The sequence below is a fragment of the Sorex fumeus genome, unplaced genomic scaffold, assembly GCF_029834395.1.
Source record: "Sorex fumeus unplaced genomic scaffold, SorFum_2.1 ptg000042l, whole genome shotgun sequence".
NCBI lineage: Eukaryota > Metazoa > Chordata > Mammalia > Eulipotyphla > Soricidae > Sorex > Sorex fumeus.
In genome coordinates this window covers 1,723,517-1,737,838 of record NW_026606099.1, presented here as the reverse complement: position 1 = coordinate 1,737,838, position 14,322 = coordinate 1,723,517, and the positions used below count along the sequence as shown (strand labels likewise).

The window sequence follows — 14,322 nt, the reverse complement described above, 5'->3', positions numbered from 1 at the left end:
TGCTAGCTGTTATGTGATTTAGCCTTAAATATCATTAATCCCTGTACTACTGAGGTAAGTCATTTCAGTGCCACCCCCAGGTAAAAACAGAAAAGTCAGCATTTTCATTAAGTGAGCAAACTAAAGAACCAGATGAGTGAATACACACACATCTCTGTACAAAAAATGTCCTGCCCCGAACTCCATAGAAACGAAAGCTCCTATGTCCCCAAACCATCTGAGTCTTGTCTGTGTATCTCACCGTGTGCTTCTTCATTTGCTTTCACAGGCAACAAAGATTAGCAATGAGAAATCAAACCTCCCTAAAAGAATTCATTCTTCTGGGACTAACAGATAACCCACAGATTCTACCTGTACTCTTTGTGTTTTTCTTATTCACCTATATATGCAGCTTCATAGGCAACCTAATCATCATCATCCTCACATTAGTGGACTCCCACCTCCAGACTCCCATGTACTTCTTCCTCCGGAACTTCTCCTTCTTAGAAATTTCTTTTACATCTACTTTTACTCCTAGACTGCTGTTCAGCATGTCAACTGGAAACAAGAGCATCAGCTTTGCCGGTTGCCTCACTCAGTATTTCTTCGCCATATTCTTTGGGGCCACAGAATTTTACCTTCTGGCTGCCATGTCCTATGACCGCTATGTGGCCATTTGCAAACCCCTACACTACACAACCATCATGAGCAGCAGAGTCTGCATCCAGCTGGTTCTCTGCTCTTGGATCAGTGGGTTCCTGATCATTCTGTCCCCTATCATCCTCACCAGTCAACTGAATTTTTGTGCCTCCAACATACTGAACCATTATTATTGTGACTATGGGCCCCTCTTTGAAATATCTTGTTCTGACACAAGACTCCTAGAGATCGTTGACTTTTTCTTGGCAGTTGTGACCTTGGATTTCACCTTAGTGCTAGTGATTATCTCCTACACAAACATCATCTGGACCATCCTGAAGATTCCTTCTGCCCAGCAAAGGAAAAAGGCATTTTCCACCTGTTCTTCTCACATGGTTGTCATCTCCCTCTCTTATGGGAGCTGCATCTTCATATATGTAAAACCTTCAGCCAAAGAAGGTGTCGCCTTCAGTAAGGGAGTAGCTGTGCTCAATACCTCCATTGCCCCTTTACTAAACCCATTCATTTATACTCTAAGGAATAAGCAAGTAAAGCAAGCATGGAAGGATGTGACCAGAAAGGTTATTAATTGTCAATAAGCATAAAGGTCAGACTGAAAGGAAAATCTGAACAATAGTCATAAAGTGTTCCCCATGAAAACTCAGGAAGAGTTTTTCTGTATTCTTGATAAATCAATGGTTCGTGTGAGCATGTCATAAAAATGTTGTCAACATTACATTTCAGTCTTACTGTGATGGTAAAATCTTTTTAAAATAGCAAATATTTCTTTAAAAATATCAAATACCAAGTAAGTTGATTTTTGACCCAGAACTTTTAAAAATTGCAAAAACTTTAAAACAACGCCATTCTTCTAACTGGTTTTTGAAAATATACTTTTAATAAAATGTTATTTTTACTTTAAAACACATTTATGATAGCATTTTGATAACATTTGATAATGTTATCAAAGTATTAATGTTATTAAATCAGTTTTTAATTTCTCTGTTTCAATTTTAATGTGAAGGTAAAGGTAAAGGCCCTCCCGTTGTTCGTCGATTTGCTCGAGCGGGCCCAATAACGTCTCCATTGGAGACTTTGTTGTTACTGTGTTTGGCATATCGAATATGTCACGGGGAGCTTGCCAGGCTCTGCCATGCGGGCGAGATACTCTCGGTAGCTTGCCGGGCTCTCCGAGAGGAGCGAAGGAATCGAACTCGGGTCGGCCATGATGGCTGCGTGCATGGCAAACGCCCTACCGCTGTGCTATATGTATAATTTTATATTTAATGTGGAAAAATACATAAATATATATAATATAACTCCTTGATAGAGTATTTTCTGAGGAAAAATTATTGCTACTTAGATTCATCTGACTAAAAGAAAGAAATTCTTACATAAAATCACTGGTAATGTCACAAAACTGAGAGTTCTAGGCTTAATAGAAGAGCACAGCTTTACAAATAAGGCTCTTAATGTCATCAAAGTATTTTGACAAGCCATCCATTTTTTCACAAACTAGATTCTTTCCAAAAGGGACTAGTAACCACATCTTTCAAGCAGCTTCACTCTTGCAATAAGAACCACCTATCCTCAGGCTAAAGACAATTTTGTGGGGCGTATGGCTGAGTGTTGCAGTGGAAAAGGAGGAGCCTCAGGCCGGTGGCTGGGGAGTTGCTGGCAAGAACAGCATGCAAGAATGGTTGCTGTCTGCCCAGTGATCATTTCCAAAACTGACTGTTGAAAGGAAGCAAAGTAAGATGCATGACATCTTTCAGTAACAGTATTGTAAACCACAGTGCCTAAAAGGAAAATTGAGTGTGTATGTGTGTGTCAGTGGTTGTGTGTGTGTGGGAGAGAGAGACAGAGACAGAGACAGAAGTGTCTGCATGGGGGTGGGAAGGGTGGAGGTGGGCAGCAGGGAAATTGGGGACCTTGGTGGCAGGAAATATGCACTAATGAAGGAATGGGTGTTGGAACATTGTATGACTGAAAATCCTGAACAACTTTGTAACTGTGTTTCTCATGGGTTCAATAAAAAAGGAGGAGAGTGGAGAGGAGGAGGGGAAAGGGGAGAGAAGGAGGCGTGGGAAGGGGATGAGAAGGAGGAAAAGAAAGAGGAGGAGGAGGAGGACGAAGCAAGGAGGAGAAGTCTGCACTGTCTGCGCTGGAAAATCTGAAGTTTTCACTGAGGAAACTTGTTGAAATCATGGCAATTTCAAGAAACCAAAAGTTGTTATAATCTGGAGAGAAAATCCAAGTGCCAGAATTGTTAATTCACATCCATGGGAAATTTCAAAAACCTGTGAAATTGTCACTTAATCAAGGGGAAATCCATCATATAATGCAAGTTTTAGAGAAAGAAATACAGATGAAAGACAATGATATTCAGCATCTACAAAAGTAGCTTTAAAAAAACAGCTAAAAGGAAGCAGACAAATACAGGCAACAGCTGTTTGCCAAGTCAAAAAGAAAAACATTCAAATCAATAGAAAAAAACAAGTAATGGAACCATTTTCTCTAAAGAAAGAACTAATTATGCACATACAATTTGCTCAGTAATGCTCTGTGTGGCCAACTGACGTGGGTTCCAGCGACCCAAGGAGACCACATCCAGCTGACATAGAGTTGAGGAGTGGGCAAATGAACAATCCTTCTACTAGCTGTGTGAATGGTCACCTTCCAGGAGAGACACACTTCTAGCGGGCAGATTGCCAGAAGTCCTTGCTCCACAGTAGACATGGCAATCAAATGATCTGTCAATTCCTATGGTGCCACCAAATCACATTAATGCCTTTGTATTGGAATCTCCAGGAAATAGTTAAGAAAATGAAGATGATATAGAGATTATATCAATAGATTCCTCGAGCAATAGTAGTGACTCTGATTTTTAAAAAATTAAAAAGAAGAAACGGATAGAATAAATAATATAGGACACATTTCTTTTTTTAATCAATACTTTATTTAAAGACAGTGGTATACAAGTTTTTATAATACAGTTATTATGGTTTGTAGATGTTTCAATGCCAATCCCACCACCAGTGACCTTCCCTTCACGACTGTCCCCATTTTTCATATCACCTCCCCCAAGCCTGCCCCTTTAGCAGGCACAAAATCTTTTATTTCATCTTGCTTGTTAGAATTAAATAGTGAATGTAACTGTTAAAAATACTTTAGCAAAATTTGTGAAAATTGTTGTATCTCAGAGGTTTGTTAGTGAGCATGTCCCTGTCCCGCATGCCCCATGCCCCTTCCTATGCTGTGCCCCCACCACCAGGCAGCTGGAGGAGACTTTGGGGAACACCTGCCCAAGTTCTGCAGGAGCGCCCGCCCACCTCGTCGTGGCACCGCCCTCCTCTGCAGTTTCATAGGTCAGCGTGTCCCTGTGACTGGCTGGGGTGTGGCCTCCACTGTAGGGGGCGTGGCATCCTCAAAAGTGTGCGTGGCCTTCGGTGGGGGGGGGGGGGGGCGGGGGGGGGGAGCTGGTTATATTTCCCACTCCCAGCACTCTCAACTCACATCCCAACATTTATCACCTAATTCTGTGGGAGAAGTCCTAGCAGCCTCAAAAACAATCGGACAATAATCCACTGGTCTACTTCAATTCCAACAAAAGACAGTAAGCAAGAAGCAGTACAAGCCCAATATAAAAGAGCACCTCCTCCAATGCTTCACTAGATGCTGGTTATAAGCCACAGAATAATGCTTGAGAGGAAGGACATATTCTAGAAGGAGAGAAGGGTGGCCACCATTGACTGACTTTATTCAGAATCCTTTCCCGCAATAAGAGGGAAGAGTGCTAGTGAACTTCAAGGTTTTACCTCTATACAACCACAACAGCATAAGGAAATAGCACAAATCTCCACTACGAGGAGAGGACAAAGAAAAGAGTACCGAATCCTCAACAGGGGTTACCCACAAATATGATCTTTCCGATAAAGGATTAATTCCGAGTTGAAATGCTGAGGACATTCAAGGAACTCAAAGAATCAATGGAGCAGACATCCAGAAAATTAAAGGAAGAAATGAAAGAAACAGTGGATCAGAGAGTCGAGAAAATACAGGAAGAAATGAGAGCAGAAATAAAAAGCTACAGTTTCTTCCTCCCCCAGGTCAGTTAGTCCATCAGTATTCAAACCTGGGACTTCCTCCACGTATGCACCCAAGGCACCTCTAGGACCCTGGGATGCTCACCATTCCTGAGCTTCTTCCTTTTAGTCCCCAATGCTATGCTGGTCTTCTTCCTCCCCCAGGTTGTACGCCCCCCCACACACACACCAGGTACCCATAGTAGGCGTGGCTTCTTCAGAAGTGGGCGTGGCCTAATATTGGGCAACCGCAGGTAACCTACTCATACCCAGCAATCTCAAGTAACATCTCAGTCTCCATACCTCCACACAAACAAAGAAACAACGCAAATCCCCACTACATGGGGAAGACGATGAAAAGAGTCCAAAAGCCTCAGTAGTGCTACTCACCTAAGCGACCTCTCTGAGAAAGAATTCAGATATGAAATAATGAAGATGTTCAATGAACTCAATGAAACAGTGAGACAGATATCCAGTAAATTGAAGGAGGACATGAAATAAACCATGGAAGGGGCAATTGAGAAAATCCAGGAAGAAAGGAGAATAGAAATTGGAAAGCTACGCACAGAAATGTCATGAATAAAAGATTCCATAGATGAAATTAAAAAAACTCAGTCTGTGTCCTCAACAGTAGAATGGCCACAGCAGAAGATAGAATCAGTGAGCCAGAAGATTAGCTGCACCAAGCTAACAAGCAACAACAAACAGTCCAGAGCGAATCAGGGTCCTAGGAGATGATTCCAAGAGGAACAACATTAGAATCATTGGAGTACCAGAAGGTCAGGGAAACAATCCCAATGAAAAAGCCACAGTTAAACAAATCATTGCTGAAAATTTCCCAGAGCTGGACAATGCAGGCATTCAGATTGAAGGAGCCTGAAGGATGTCAGCAAAAAGAGACCTTAACAAAAACACTCCAAGGCATATATCATAGTTAGAATGATGGATGCCGCAGATAGAGACACAATACTGCAAGCAGCAAGATCAAAGAAGAAAATTACATACAAAGGAGTACCCCCTGGGGGTATGGTGCTGCCCACAGGTCTGTGAAGTGAGTGCATCAGCAGCCTGAAGGTGCCTTTAGACTTCCAGATACCCTAAAATTGCTGCTGTGCCTTTGGCCAGACCCCAAAACCTTGGGGCAAAGTTTACCAAGAAAGTAAATGGCCAAAAGTTAGGTATGTGGTAGACACACCCACAAACCACCTCCAGTTTAGGCATGGCCTCTCTGGTTCCTGATCGGACTGCTTAATGACCATGATCCCAGAGACTCAAAAACAAATCTCGAAACCCAATGGCTTTTGGCAGAAATGTGTCCGGTCTCTGAAGTAGGTTACCGGCACCAAGCCACCCAGGTGGGAATAGGTTTCGTACCTTGGCCTGTTCCCCCTGGCAGCCCGGTGGCCATCATCCTCCAGAGGACACAGGACAGTCAGATTTGGGCCTGCAGTGGCAAGACAAGTGGGGCCTCACGGGATGGGGGTGGAGCTGGCTCTTTCCTCCCCATCCCAATAAGATCCCGAGTCGCTGCCCACGAAAGGCCTCTCTGGCTCTTGATCAAGCTGCTTAACAGCCATTATCCCAGAGACTCAAAAACAAATCTCGAAACCCAGCGGCTTTTGGTAGAAATGCATCTGCACAGTAGGTTACTGTCGCTGGGCCATCCCAGGGGGGAAAGGGTGTTGTCCCTCTGCCTGCTCCCCCATGGCGGCTCGGTGACCACCATCCTCCAGAAGCCATTGGACGGTCAGGTTTGGGCCCTCAGTGACGAGACACGCGTGGCCTCACGGGATGGAGGTGGAACCAGCCCTTTCCTCCCCACCCCAAGGAGACCCTGAGTCGCCACCCACAAATGGCCTCTCTGGCTCCTGATCAAGCTGCTCTACAGCCATGATCCAAGAGACTCTGGAACAGATCTCAGAACCCAGCAGGTTTTGGCAGAAATCCCTCCAGATTTAATCGTTAAAATTTTGGAATTCCAAAACCACCCGGCCACTACTGTAGCCGCATGACATCATATGTTATTCATAACCAGCAATAGAAAACAAATTGTCTACTGTTGCCTTTTCGGCAGATCTGAGTGTTGGGTAAAATCCCAAATAATGGTTGGTCTGGTGTCAAAATATTTAATGCCATCAAAATAGAGAGAGAGTAACATGGAAATAATCTGTCCCACAAGTACGGGGAGGGAGTGGGATGGGGGGTATACTGGAGGGTTTGGTGGTGGAAAATGGGCACTGGTGAAGGGATGGGTGTTTCATTGTATGACCGAGACTTAAACCCGAAAGCTTTGTAACTGCTCTCACAGTGATTCAATAAATAAAATTATTTAAAGAAAAGGGAGGGGGGAAATAAGGTGGAGTTCATGCCCAATTCAATCAGCCTAATCAATGGTTGAATAAATAACAATACTCCTACATTAAAAAAAAATTTCCTTCCATTACTATCCTTATTAAGAATTGTTGTATTGAAGTCTTCAGCAATATGGTCTGCCTATTGTATTTGGATTCTTCTCAGGTTTTTGTGTTTATCCATCAGTGTGGATGAGTTCTGTCTCTTCATTACATTTGGTTCTATGAGGGAGCTTGGTGAGAGGGTCTATGTTAAGGCAGACTTAGGTGGTACATGGGGTTTCGTGATGGGAAATAAAAGGCAACTGCTGGGGCTCCAAGTCTATGTGGATCTGAAATGCCATCATATGTTTACAATCATATGTGCCCTTCAGTAGCTATAACTCTTGAGATTGAGCAGGATTGTAACCGAGGGTTTACATTTGCTAGTGCCTAGTACTTATTGGTTCATTAAAGTCAGTGACAGGGATCAGTACAGCAACTGGGACTCAGAGTCCTAAGTCTTCAACCACGGTAGTAGCATCAAGTATAATAACATTGAATTTGTGGCCAAGAAGACCTCTCAGAAACTAGTGACCCAAGATCAAACAAACTCTGAGCAGCATTCCAGAACGTGAAGCCATGAGTGTTCAGCAAAGCCTCTGCTATCAAGTTTGAGTGTCTCAGTGGCAACCAGGCCTCTGATGTCACAAGTTCCCAGCTGTAAAAGTGGGCCAAAATCAAACAGGCCTGGGGTGACCTGGCTTTCAAGATCATGAATTCTTTTTTTTTTAATGTTTTTTTTAATTAAGTCATCTTGACTTACAAAGTTGCTTACAGAGTTTCAGGCATGCAATTGGCAGTGGGTTCCCTTGCTTACGAAGTCTGAGGATGCTTTCTGTCTATAGGAGTGAAGCATGCTTACTGTAAGTCAGGTGTGTACTCAGAGGGACTGGATTTGTGTATTTGATAGGTGTAAACAATCATGAAAAGTCTCTCTCAGTTAGTTCAGTTATTTGCTAGAGGAAAGAATTTGCCCTTAGAATCTGCTACTATGCAAAATGAGATCCAATATGTTATCAAACAGCACTGCTATTAGTCAGATTTGTAAAGGTCTCCAAGACAGCCCCTAAGACATTGGTGGTGGTAAATCTACACTGGTGAAGGGGCGAGTGTTGGAACATTATATGACTGAAACTAAATCATGAACAACTTGGCAAATGTATATCACTGATTCAATTTAAAAAATAAAATAAAAGGTTTTGTTTGGAAAAAATAAAAAGATAACCCTTTAAGTGTTTTGCACTAAGCCCCTTATCCCCTATAAATCCTATAAGCCATTTATAACTTAAAGTTTCTTGCCTCCTGTTTCAGTTTGTAAGTATAGAATTATAGAATTGAGGATTTTGCACAACCCTTGCCCCTGTTCCCCAGGGAAAGTTTTCACGTCTTCTAAGTCTGCCAGAGATGGGGTTTCTTTCTTGGCAAGCTCATCTCCATTTCAAGTTCTTTTACTCTGTCCCTGCCTACAAAAGCTTTTTCATCAGTTTTTCCTGTCAGTTTCTGTGCAAGTTAATTGAAGTCTTTGTGCAGATTTGTGATAATAGCGGGGAGGTGCAAACACAGCCTCTCCTTATTTGCTATCTTGGCCCCTGAATTCCACAAAACAATTATTAACATACCTCAACGGATACAGAGACATCAACACGATAACTACAGGGAATATCTGCATGCCACTTATAATAATGAACATTACCCAGTCAAAATTTAATAAGGAAGTAATGACATTAAATGAATAGAAAGACTGATTAAATATATACAGGAATTTCTAAAAGAAATGAATACAAAAGAAATGAATTTACCAAACATGATTGCCACTCAATGCCTCTTTTGCAAACCACAACACCCAAAAGGAGAGAGAGAACAGAGGGGAATGCCCTGCCACAGAGGCAGGATGGGATGGGGGGATGGGGGGTGGGAGGGATACTGGGATCCGTGATGGTGGGAAATGGGCACTGGTGGAGGGATGGGTATTTGATCATTGTATAATTGAAACCCAAGCACAAACTTTGTAAGTGTACAACTGTACCTCATGGTGTCACACTAATAAAAATTTTTTAAAAAACTCATAGTTTTTTTCTGACAAGGTCAAACCCGAACACCTGAAGAACCTGCCGTCAGTACTCATCAATACACTGGCTCGGCTCTTCACTCGCTACCTGTCTGAATGCAAGGTTCCGTCCCAGTGGAAAACCAGCAAGACCGTACTACTGTTCAAGAAGGGAGACATCCATGACATTGGCAACTATCGCCCAATCTGTCTATTGTCTGTCATATACAAGTTGTTCACTCGAGTCAACCTAAATAGGATTGGCAGAACACTAGATGAAGGACAACCATGCGAGCAAGCCGGGTTCCGCAAAGGATTCAGCACCATCGACCATATCCACACGATAACCAAGCTCATTGAGGTTTCTCGGGAGTTCAAGATGCCGCTCTGTTTAACGTTCATTGATTTAAAGAAGGCCTTTGATTCTGTTGAGACGGAAGCGGTCATTGAAGCCCTAGCCAATCAGGGCATGCAAGCCCAATACATCAGGATCCTCCGTGAGCTGTATTGCGGATTCACTACCAGGATCTCACCATTCTACAAAGAAGTGATCGTTGATGTCAAGAGAGGGGTGCGGCAGGGTGATACCATTTCACCAAAACTCTTCAGTGCCACCCTCGAGAACATCATGCAACGACTGGAATGGGAAGGAATGGGAGTGAAGATAGATGGTCGGCAACTACACCACCTCCGCTTTGCTGATGACATTGTTTTAATAACACCAAACATCAGCCAAGCGGCACAAATGCTGGCCGACTTTGACCGTGAGTGTGGAAAGGTAGGACTACAGCTGAATCTTACGAAGACAATGTTTATGAGAAACAGCCTCGTTCCTGATGCCCCATTCGCTCTCAATGGAACGACCATCTCCGAATGCAACAGCTATGTGTACCTAGGTCGAGAGGTCAACATGACAAATGACCTGGCACCCGAGCTGCGCAGGAGGAAGAGAGCGGCTTGGAACGCCTTCAAGAACGTCGAAGAAATAGCTAAGAGGACGAAGAACCTCCGGCTCTGGGCACATCTCTTTGATTCCACTGTTCTTCCTGCATTAACATATGCCTCAGAGACCTGGGCCCTACGCAAACAAGATGAGAACGCTATTCAGGTCTCCCAAAGAAGAATAGAAAGAGCTATGCTTGGAATATCACGTTTCACTCAAATGAGAGAACGAATCCGGAGTTCTGACATCTGTCAACGATCAAGAATCAGGGATGCTGTCTCATATGCCAAGGTGTCGAAAATCGGATGGGCTGGTCACGTAATGAGATTTAAAGACGACCGCTAGACTAGAGCTGTTACCAACTGGATTCCACGGGATGTCAAAAGACCGCGTGGCCGCCCACCTTCCAGATGGTCAGACTTCTTCGTCAAGATCATGAACGATCGGTTTGAGGCCCTTCATGTTCCCGGAGCGAACAGATGCCATTGGGCTACACTAGCACGCGATAGAGACAAATGGAGACGTTACTGGCGCCCGCTCGAGCAAATCGACGACTAACGGGAAGTTAAGTGATTAAGTGATTAAGTGAAAAAAACTCAGTCTGTGACAACAACAGTAGAATGGCCACAGCTGAAGACAGAATCAGTGAGCTGGAAGATCATCTGTAGGATGCCTACAGGCAACAACAATGGCAAGAGACCACAAAATAGCTCTAGAGCAAATTAGGGTCCTAGGAGATGATTCCAAGAGGAGCAACATTAGAATCACTGGAGTACCAGAAGGTCAGGGAAACAATCCCAATGAAAAAAGTCACAGTTAAACAAACCATTGCTGAAAATTTCCCAGAGCTGGACAATGCAACCATTCAGATTCAAGGAGCCCGAAGGGTGCCAACTGAAAGAGACCCTAACAAAAATACTCCAAGGCATATAATAGTTAGAATGATGGATGCTGCAGATAGAGACACAATACTGCAAGCAGCAAGGTCAAAGAAGAAAATGACATACAAAGAAGTACCCCTTAGATTCACAGCAGACCTATCAGAGGAAACCCTTCAAGCCCGAAAGCAATGGTGGGATATAGTGAAAAAAAACTCACTGAAATGAACGTTTCATCAAGAATGCTCTATTCGGCTAAACTCTCACTCAAAATCGAAGGAACGGTACACAATTTTGTGGATAAACAGCAGATCAGGAACTTCATAGACTCAAAACCAAACCTAAAACAAGGGCTAAACGGTCTACTATAAGACAAGACAAACCCTACAAGCACAACAACCCTCACAGAAAGATGCCACAAAACCTCATAACAATAATCTCTCTCAACAACAATGGTCTAAATCCATCAATCAAGAGACACAGAATGGCAAAATGGATTCAGAGACAGAACCCAATGTTCTTCTGCCTACAAGAAACTCATCTCAACAGTCAGAGCAAATACAGACTCAAAGTTAAAAGATGGAAAACAATCCTGCAAGCAAACAGCTCCCTGAAAAAAGCTGGGGTGGCCATACTAGTATCTGACAACAAATTTCAGGTGGAACAAGATTAGAAGGAACAGCAAAGCCCATTTTCTATTTATCAAGGGATACGTACAACAGGAAGAAATCACGCTCTTAAATGTATATGCATCTAATGAGGGAACAGCTAAATACTTAAAACAACTGCTAACAGATTTTAAGGAGGACATTGCTAGCAACACAATAGTAGCCAGATACTTCAACATCACTTTATCACCTCTGGATAGATCAACAAGAACAAAACTCAGCAAGGAAACATTGGTTCTGAAGGAAGAAATAGAAGGGGGGGGGGGGGCTTATAGTCGTATACAGGGCTTTACACCACAAAAAGAAAGAAAATACATTCTTCTCTAGTACACACGGAACATTTTAAAATAGACCATGTTCTAGACAGAAAACATATCTCAATAATATCAGGAAGACAGAAATAGTATCAACAAACTTTTCAGACCATGATGCACTGAAGATAGAAGTGAATCACACATAGATACGGAGAACCAAATCAAATACCTGGAAATTAAACCACTCATTGTTGAACAACGATTGGGTCAGGAAGAAAATCAAGGATGAAATCAAAAGATACCTGGAAACAAATGAGAATGAAGACACAAGCTACCAGAACCTATGGGATGCAGCTAAAGCCATGTTGAGGGGAAAATTTATAGCTTTGCAAGTATTTCTCAGGAAAGAAGAAAGGGTCCACATAAACAACTTGACTTCACAGCTCAAGATCTTAGAAAAGGACCAACAAAAGGACCCCAAACCAGACAGAAGGAAAGAGATCATAAAACTTAGACAAATCAACAAAATGAAAACCCCAAAAAAAAAAATCCAAAAGATCAATGAAACCAAGAGCTGTTCCTTGAGAAAATAAACATGATAGATAAACCACTAGCAAGACTCACAAAGAAAAAGAGAAAGAGAGAATCCTAATAAACCGAATCAGAAATGAGAAGGGGATATCACAACAGAAACCAAAGAAATTCAAAATATCATGAAAGACTACTTATGAAAGTCTGTATGTCAAGAAACAAGAGAACCTAGAAGAAATGGATAGATTTCTGTATTCCTATAATCTTCCAAGGCTGAATCAAGAAGATCTAGAGTACCTGAATAGTCCTATTAACATCAAGGAAATTGAAAACTGTAATGAAAATCCTTCCCAAAAACAAAAGCCCAGTTCCAGATGGATTCACTAGAGAATTCTTCCAAACATTTAAAAAGAACCTTTTGCCAGTTCTTCTCAAGCTTCTCCAGGAAATTGAAGAAACAGAAACTCTCCCAAACAGTTTCAATGAAGCCCATATCTCTCTAATATCAAAAGGAAACAAAGACACCACAAGAAAAGAAAACTACAGGCCAATATCCCTGATGAATACAGATACGAAGATTCTCAACAAAATACTAGCAAATAGAATTCAACTACTCATCAAAACGATCATACACCATGACCAAGTGGGATTCGTCCCAGGATGCAAGGATGGTTTAACATTCGGAAATCAATCAACATAATCCATCATATCAACAAAAGAAAACATAAAAACCATAAGGTCATATCAACAGACTCAGAGAAAGCAATTGACAAGATCCAGCACCCGTTTATAATGAAAGCCCTTGCCGAAATGGGGATAGCAGGACTTTTTTCAATATAGTTAAAGCCATCTACAACAAGCCTACAGCAAGCATCATCCTTAGTGGGAAAAAACTGAGAGCCTTCCCTCTAAGAACAGGGACGAGCAAGGATGCCCACTCTCTCCACAACAATTCAATATAATACTGGAAGTACATACAATAGCAGTTAGGAAAGAAAAAGATATTAAGGGCATTCAGGTAGAGAATGAAGAAATCAAGCTCTCACTATTCACAGATGTTATATGATACTATACTTAGAGAACCCTAAAACCTCTACTAAGAAACTCCTAGAAACAATAGACTTGTATAGTAAAGTTGCAGGCTATAAAATCAATACCCAAAAATCCATGGCTTACTCAATACCACTCTTGCAAAACACAGTACCCAAAAGAAGAGAGAGAGAACAAGGGGGAATGCCCTGCCACAGAGGCAGGGTGGGACGGGGGGATGGGGGAGTGGGGGGTTAGGGGGTGGGAGGGATGCTGGGACCCGTGGTGGTGGAGGATGGGCAATGGTGGAGGGATGGGTGCTTAATCATTGTATAACTGAAACCCAAGCACAAAAATTTATAAGTCTATAACTGTACCTCATGGTGTTTCACTAATAAAAAAAAAAGATAATTAAAATAAAGTCTTTCCTATATGCAAATAGTGAGAGTATAAAGTGACATTAAAAAAAACAATCCCATTCACAATTGTGCCCCAGAAAATCAAGTACCTAGGAATCAGCTTAACTAAGTAAGTAAAGGACCTGTACAAAGAAAACTACAAAACGCTACTTCAGGGAAAAAAAGAGGACACGAGAAAATGGAAAGATATCCCCTGCTCACGGATAGGGAGAATTAGTATTGTCAAAATGGCAATACTACCTAAAGCATTGTAGAAATTCAATGCAATCCCTATAATGATACTCATGACGTTCTTCAAAGAAATGAAGCAAACACTCCTGAAATTCATATGGAACAATAAGCACCCATGAATAGCTAAAGCAATTCTTGGGAAAAAGAAAATGGGAGGAATCAACCTCCCTAACTTCAAACTCTACTACAAAGCAGTAATAATTAAAACAGCATGGTACTGGAACAA

At 42.1% G+C, this 14,322-nt stretch overlaps 1 protein-coding gene and 1 pseudogene across 1 annotated transcript; both read left to right on the top strand.

Moving 5' to 3' along the window:
* The first annotated feature begins 284 nt into the window (after positions 1–284).
* On the top strand, positions 285–1,217 carry LOC130029205 (olfactory receptor 6C4-like). The gene has a single exon (XM_056120116.1). It carries the CDS (start codon positions 285–287, stop codon positions 1,215–1,217), a length of 933 nt encoding a protein of 310 aa, XP_055976091.1.
* A 1,019-nt stretch (positions 1,218–2,236) lies between these two features.
* On the top strand, positions 2,237–3,509 carry LOC130029097 (mediator of RNA polymerase II transcription subunit 4-like; annotated as a pseudogene).
* The last annotated feature ends 10,813 nt before the right edge of the window (positions 3,510–14,322 follow it).

What these genes read in the sequence shown, in the direction of transcription:
- LOC130029205 (XM_056120116.1), top strand. Translation starts at nt 285, where the DNA reads ATGAGAAATCAAACCTCCCTAAAAGAATTCATTCTTCTGGGACTAACA.